Source organism: Mesitornis unicolor, unplaced genomic scaffold, assembly GCF_000695765.1.
Source record: "Mesitornis unicolor isolate BGI_N332 unplaced genomic scaffold, ASM69576v1 scaffold14943, whole genome shotgun sequence".
Taxonomy (NCBI): Eukaryota; Metazoa; Chordata; class Aves; order Mesitornithiformes; family Mesitornithidae; genus Mesitornis; species Mesitornis unicolor.
This window is the reverse complement of record NW_010172698.1, coordinates 41,517-49,318: the sequence shown is the minus strand read 5'-3', so window position 1 is coordinate 49,318 and position 7,802 is coordinate 41,517. Positions and strand designations below refer to the sequence as shown.

The following is a 7,802-nucleotide window of genomic DNA, read 5'->3' as shown; positions in this document are numbered from 1 at the left end:
AATATTTATTTTAGAAATAAATTTATTTACCATTTTTGTGAAGGACAGCATCAACTGCGTGGCCAATTCCTTGGAAGTCAGCTGCTATTTTTCTTGGATATCCCCTTTCCATTGATTGGGTATTTTCATTGAAACTAAATAAAGTAATTGCATGAAAACAAGAAAGAAGCATGTAATGTTCAATGTTGAAATCAGATGCAATTTTTACTAAATAAGCCTACTCTCATCTGAAAAGCCAGTCACTGCAGCATCTGTGATCCCACAGAACTGTATAAATCCTTGCTGTGTGCATATTCACATCTTTAGTGGCCTATGCAAGTCTGTTTTCAGAACATCAGACTAAATAGTTCACATTCATTCCCTGAGACTGACAATAAGGGTGGATGGGGTTTATACTGAGTAATAAACAATTATACAAACTGAATATTTTTATTTTGCAGCATCATCCAATTTATGAAGTGATCCCATAAATGGAATGTAAATTTCTGGTGTAACATTATTTTTTTAAGATAATATTAAAGATTAATTATTAGGGCTAACATTACTGTCTAGCTGAACTCTCTCTTAAAAGGTAAGTATTTTAATATCCTTCCATAGCTTTCTTGATAGTTTTGTCATTTAAAAATTTCAGAGAGCACTTCTGCCCCTTAATAACTTCTGAATTAATACATGACATGATGATAAAGTCTACTTACATACTTTTTATACTAAGTTCATGTAATACTGCTTCCTAACAAATAAACAAAGCTCATTTGTCTCTTAGTCACAGACTGGTAAGAGTAAATGGATGTTGTTTTTATCTCATGTGTTACAGACTTTGTTCTATAAAAAGATGTGAGTAATTGCCTCTGAGTTTCAGCTTTATACTGGCTGAGAAGGCTGACAGTAAGTGGCCACAAAATTACCATACAAATACTAATGCAACTTGACATTTTAAAAGATACTTTGATTATCTACTGTACAAAAGAGTAATAAGCCTTACCTCCAGTACTTGTTGCCTACAAAGAAATAAGTTTTCTTTGTATTTTGGTCATGAACAGCTGCATCAATTTTCCCAACACTGGTGGGGAAGCCCAGGTTCTGAATAGGCTTGGGGAAGCCTGATTCTATGCTGTAGCCACTGACAGCCCAGTACTGGTTGTCTGCAGGAAAACCGGAAAAAGTTAACAGGGATTCCTGAGGAGGCTGAGCTGCTTTCCATGAAAGTCACAGAGCTTTCTGTGTGGTAAATGCCACCAAATACCATAGATGTCCAGACAAGAACATGCCCCTCTAGGACACACTTAAATTTGAATATTTCAAAGCTGTTGGATTTTCCACTTTTTGTAGTTGTTATAATATTACATACTCAACAGTTAAAACTCAACATATTTTCTAGATGTGTTTGTCACCTTTAAAAATGTTTTTAAATAACCTGATGTAGGCAATTAAATTTGATTCAATTCAATTGAAAAGAATAAGAATATCATACTATACAGGGCTATTGTGAAGCAGCATTTTTTAATGACAGTAACAGCATTTCAAAATGAAGATGGATTTAAATATTAAGAATAACTTCTATTAGTATAATATTACTTCCATTATTATTACTTAACATTAGCAGTACTACTATAACTTTATTAATTCAAAAAAAGGAGTGAATGAAATATAAAAGAAATACCTTTAAAAAATAGCACCCGATCCTTCTTGTCAACCTCATAAGCCGCATCAAAGCCAGCTGTCAGTGATGGCCAGAATGAGGAGATGGTGTCGTGCTCAATGTCTGAGAAATATGGACTTTTGCGCCAGACATAGCTGATAAAAATGAAAACATGAAAAATGAAAAACTGAAAAGGGTTTCACTGTTCAAATTTCACTAGAAGATTGGTAGCACAGAAATGTACTTTAAATACTACTATCTGGATGCCAGTTCTCCCTGTGAGACAGAGATATCACCCCTCCCAAGGTACAGAGCTTCACCCTGCCCTGCCCTCTCATAGGCATTTCCCATTACTACTGGTTACTCTGAGATGCCAAATGGTTGAGGTCGGAAGGGTCCTCTGGAGATCATTTTGTCCAACCCATTGGCTCAAGCAAGGGCACCTAGAGCTGGTGGCCCTGTAGACCCTTCCACTGGCACTCTGATGACTTGTCCAAAACAACACGTGACGTCTGTGGTAGTGTTGACAATTGAAGCTTTGTCTTCACTGTGTCCCATGCAAGTAGACGCAGCTGCATTTCTAATTTCAATTTGTTTATAAACGTTCATTAAAGATTCTTGAGAAACATGTTCAAACCCAGTTTAAGGAGGATCTGCTCCTTTCTCCTTTTTCCTGAAAATTATTATGTTTTTAAGTTATAATTCTTCATCATGTGTTTTAGAAGGGAAATCAGACCCACATCATCAAAGAAAGCTTGTTCAATCAGTACATAATTGCCAAACCAAGAAGTGGGTGAAAGTCTGGGCCTGACATGCTGTTCTCCCTCACCAGGGCAGATGTGTCCAGCCAACAAGTACCTAGTGCCAGAGCATGCCCAAAAGGTGGACATCTGTAACAGCAGGGACTCCCTGCAGACAGTACCGGGCACTGGTCCAGGGTGGACTCCTAGGTCAGAGTGCCACCAAAAGTCACCAGTGACATTTTCCACAGCTCCCTACCCACAGGCAGGATGGTGTGATGGTGCTGCATGCGAAGCAGCTGCAGGCTGAGGAGTGACACTGGGATTATTCAGCATTGCACAATTTTAACAGACATGGGTGGTGATGTATGATGGCTTAAAACATTTTACTCACCTGTCAGTAAATCACATTACTCACCCAGCCCCACTGGGCTAGTAAAATTTTGCAAAGTTGCCTTAATACTTTCAGAAAGAAATATCAACCTTTGTAACCAAGGGAAGATAAATTCCCTGAGCTGAACTTGATGCTTTGCATTAGTGAGTCTTATGAAAAGATGTTGCTAGAAATGAAAGCACTTACCTGCCTTTGAAGAACAGTATTTCCCCACGAAGAGTGGTGATAGCATCAAAAGTCAAATGAGGGTCACAGTCCTCTGGTCTTGTGGGGGCTTTGGAGGGTGTAGTTTCTGTTGGTTCTTCGCGGGGTGACATTTCAGTTGGTGCTTCTGCAGGTGTCATTTCAGTTGGATCTTGTGGGGGAAATGCTTTTGTTGGAAGTGCAGAAGATTCCCTGGGGGGTCCTTTGGGAAGAAGATAAATGTGGAATTGAAAGGTGAATCAGAGTTTTTCATGTTGCAGAGCTTCAGGATGTACCATATGGAGCCAAACGTGTAGGTTTTTTAAGGTTAAAACTCAACTAGTAATGCCAGGGAAAGTTCCTGGGCAGTTTAACTTGGCTATCTGTGCTGCTGCTAAAATTATGTCTGCCATTGTTCTGTCTGAACAAGCTGTGGGTGTCTTAAACTGTACGTGCTCAGGGGATCATGTAGAGCACACACCGTTTCCAAAGGGCAGTTGTGCCTGTGACCACCCTTTTGTGGAAGATAAGAGAGTTTAATATTATGAACATGGACTGTTCTTCTGGTATAATTGGAGAAAGGCTCTTGGACCTTTTGGCTTACAGTCATGGATACAGCCCACCCACAGATCCCGTTTTGCAGATGTAGGCTCTTAGCCACAAAGAAACCAGGAGATATGCCCAAAAATAATATCTGGAAATTAAACCTCAGTATCGTTTTTTGCAGTAGAAAGTTCAGTACATTTTAGCCATTGGGTAAAGTTAATTATAAGTGCTTATCCATCATCTACAAAAAATAAAGCATCTTGCTCACCATAGAGGGCCTGAATGCCATCAATATCATCTTGAGGAAGCCTGTAGTCTCTTGTATCCCTGGCCATATATATAGGATACATCAAAGCACCGAAGACATTGGAATGACCAAGACCCAGTGAGTGGCCCAACTCATGAGCAGCAACGAGAAATAAATTGTATCCTAAAAAAGAAAAAAAAGCAGCACAAAGAACAAACACTAATTTTTTTTTGCATGACAGTGGGATACAGGTGCCATCCTCTCATGATTTATATATCATCTGCAGTCTTAATAAAACAGAAAAATCTAACTACGTCCCAAGTAAGACGTTCTCTAGCATCTTGGAGAATAAATTGGTTTTGAATTCTAACATTTATTTGTTTAGAAATCAATCTAGGGGACAGTTTAGGGAAATCAATCTGGGGACAGTTTTTGCTCGTGTTGCAGAAATTTTCCTGCCAACAAAGAATCAAAGATTCTTTAGTGTTAATAATGGCTGAAAACTGTGTTAGAACATTTTAGCCATCTGGTCAGATTTTGGTAATCATAAATGGCATGGAATTCACCTGCTAACTACTTCACAAAGACCAGTAAAATGTAACATCATCCTTGGACATTGCTGGAAACCAGAACACTTCACTATTATATTTAAATATATTTACAAACATACTCAAGATTTTTTAGGCATTTTTGTTGATTGAGAGTTTTTTTTTTCCTTTGCAGAAGTTAAAGATTCACATCAATTTAAATCAGAAAAAAAAATAAACAAAGGAAGTGAGAGCTTATTATTGTAACTTTCAAGGTTATTACCTGAGGGTGAGTATTCCCTGCCTTGTGATGACATGATTAATCAATATTACTTTTTCACGTTAATCTCATTGCCTTCACTGAAGCTGCAACTGCATTATGTGCATTAACCTCAGCCCAGGTCAAAATATGCAGAATCATTTTACTAAATTACACTATATTTTACATCTCAGTAAATACTGGAACTACTGCCATGGGATCTGGGACTTTACAGTGTCTCCAAGACAACACTGTCTAATGAAAAGCAGGCAACACAATATTGAAGGTTACCTACCTTGATAGGTAGTAAATTTGGTCCAGTTTTCATCTTCGTCAAAGTGGGCATCTCCTCCTATCCCACTGCTGGGGGGATAAGCATGAGCCAGAGTTCCTCCTGGACCATCAAAGGAATAGAAGTCACCGTGAACTAAAAAAAAATGGAAAAAACTAATGCTTTTCATCATCTTTGTAAGAATGACAAATACTTATTCCCAGGCAAGGGAGTCTCCTTACATCCAGCTGCAAAGGAGATCATGATATCTGCTTGACCACTGTAGATTCTGGTGAATCTCAAAGGGGTGACACTGCTCCAGAGCTGGAAGGCTTTTGCAATTGCTTCCTCTACATCAGCTTGTAACATGTCTGGAGTGTAGTTCAAAATCCTGTGAAATAAGGAGAAAGGAATTAAAAACAACCAGATCACATGTGGCTCGGGCACATAGTATCAAGGTCAAATGTTTTAACCATTGGATATTGTTATTTATATGTCTCAAGTTGTTTATTTTCAAATTATTTGCTTACACAGAGGCAGTTTTCATACTTTTCTTTCACGTCTTTCAGAAATTCTAACATATATACTCTCATTTGTGTCCCTTCTATCCACTGAGTATATTATTTAGTAGGCTGTTAACTAACTAATGTAAACTCCTATTTTGGTATTTTCATCACTGTTTTGAAGCCTAAAGCAAAGGATATGAATAGTCTGGACATTTGTGGTCCTTTCATTCTGAATGGGCTTTGATATGGATAAATACAGGAATAAATGGTAAAGAACCTGTTGGCATTGCTCCTGCCTAGCATTCACAAAGCTTCCCAACGGTGTACGGAGAAACATGCTTTAACATATGTTACCGATATGTCACATCTTCTTTCCTCCACCTAGGGCTCTGTGGGAAGGTGCTGTATGAACGGACATCTGGTATTCCACATCTAGGCTGCTTCATCAAGTCAAGTGTCTTAGGATTCAGCTCCCCAGTCACCTCTAGCCCAAAAAATGACTGCATTTCTCGGATTTTGTTGGCCATGTGATTGAGGTTCTTTGATTTAAAGAGAGAACTTTTCTCTTCTTTAAATTCATAAAAATTTTCCAGATATTTCTGATGGAGAAAAAAAACAACTGTTTAGAACATAAATAGTTCTTTTCAATTGCAGAGAGTTGTTAATAAAACATCCTACATCACTAATACATCACCACATTCATTTTCTCAATAAATTATTTCTTACATTCTGTCTGTAGTCCTTACCTTAGCCAACTGCATATCTTGTTTCTCCTTTTCTGGAACCACAGGGAAAGCACAAGAACACGCAACATATAGCAACCCAAGGAAAAGAAGGATCTTTGTCTTCATTTTTGCCTCCCTGTCCTATCAGTCCTTCCTTGCTAGATGACCTCTCAATCTCTTCTTCTTCTGTCCAGGGCTTACCAGTGTTTCTCTATTTATATCAGTGGCGTGCTTGCTAAAGTCAATAACTGCATGACTCAGTTTATAACATCCTCTGATTTCCCACACAAACACAGAAAACAAATTTGGTTTTAGAAGCAAGCTAACACATTACCAGTTTACCAAAACTCCCTGATTTCGCAATCATATTATTGGACATAATTTTTTTCCCCTCATTCCTCAACTGGACTAGCATCCAGATTACAAGTATCTAAATCTATAACCAGTCACCAAGATAAAAATCACCTCACCTCATTTTCCAGAGGTGCTAAAGGGACCTGGCTCTTTGTGAGGGACAGCAATCTGTAATTCCTTGTAGCATGTGATAAAAGACCTCAAGAAACTGACCCTCAGTTTTCTCAGTGTGGCATCCGTGCAGGACCCTGGCATGTCAGGGATGAACACCTTCCTTTAGCCCATCTTGTCCCTGATAATTTTAGTGACATAGCTGATTATTCAAATGACTTATTTAGCTCTTCTCCTGAACCTGAGATCTCAGCATAGTTACAGAACCATCACCTGTGCTGCTACCCAACCCGTGTAATCACAGATTTATGGCTGCACCCCCTTGCTCTCTCATACTTTCCCCAGGCAACCTCCCCATCACAGTGTAAAGGTCTCAGTAGAGCACCCCAGATCATGTATCCTGGTCTGTACAGCCTATTAGCCAAGGGCATTTTCACAACTAATGAAATGGCAGAAATTGCCGTAGAGAACTAGAGGCACCTTGGGGGGCACGGGGCTCTTCAGAGGAACATTTTACTAAAAGTCTCCAAAATCAATTGGAAGATGATGAGGATTTGAGCTGTAGAGTCCGAGTTTCTCAGTTTGCCAGAAGTTCTACTTTTGGTTCCTATGTCCTTTCCTGAATGTGATGCATTGCACTTTATTCAGGGATTGAGGAATCACTGTCACTCAGTTCTCTCTTTGCCTGTCATTTCTGAGACATTCGTCCTTTGAAGCAGAATTCTCCTGTGTTGACTTAGTGCCCAAATGCAAGTTCAAAAGGAAAAATGCAAGCTAAAAATAATCTACTTCTTTTTGAACATGAGAAAAAGAAGGGAAAGAAACCACTTTTCCAGTGAGAGCAAACATATTGAAAACTCCAAATAAACAACCCCAGCACCACAGCAGCTGAGCTTTGCAGTCTGTGAGGTGGCCTGGGGAAAAGGCATGGCCTCCTTCCAAAGGAAACGAGTTGAACTGGCCGGGTCACACTACATACATGACCCAGGTCAGAGCCCAGGTCCCTGAACTGCTGAGTTAGGTGGCACCAATGTTTATGTCTAAGGTTGCAGTGGGATGAGGGTGGCTATGCCAATACCTCACTGCTGGTGTAACTGCTTGCTCCGGCTCCTCCCTTTCTGCTCAGCACTACTGCTGTTTCCCTGTGCCCTTCTAGTGCCACATGTGCGCTCAGTGAACTGATTCAGAGGGCTGAAGCTATGGGAAAGCACCCAGAAAAATAACCCAAATCCTCCCAATAATAGTTTTCTGCTTGGGTTAGTGGCGGCCCTGGCTCCCTAAGGCATGACAAGAGCCCCCG

General features: G+C 39.6%; 1 protein-coding gene across 1 annotated transcript; it reads right to left on the bottom strand.

The window, feature by feature from the left end:
• Positions 1-30: 30 nt before the first annotated feature.
• LOC104537560 (stromelysin-1-like) lies at positions 31-6,163 on the bottom strand (the record flags this gene model as incomplete). Its single annotated transcript, XM_010180482.1, has 9 exons — positions 6,059-6,163; positions 5,667-5,911; positions 5,049-5,197; positions 4,831-4,962; positions 3,771-3,932; positions 2,960-3,179; positions 1,661-1,794; positions 983-1,142; positions 31-134 (listed from the first exon to the last, which is right to left on the bottom strand). Coding segments are annotated over exons 1-9 (1,411 nt in total), but the record flags the coding sequence as incomplete, so codon positions are not given.
• Between the last annotated feature and the right edge of the window lie 1,639 nt (positions 6,164-7,802).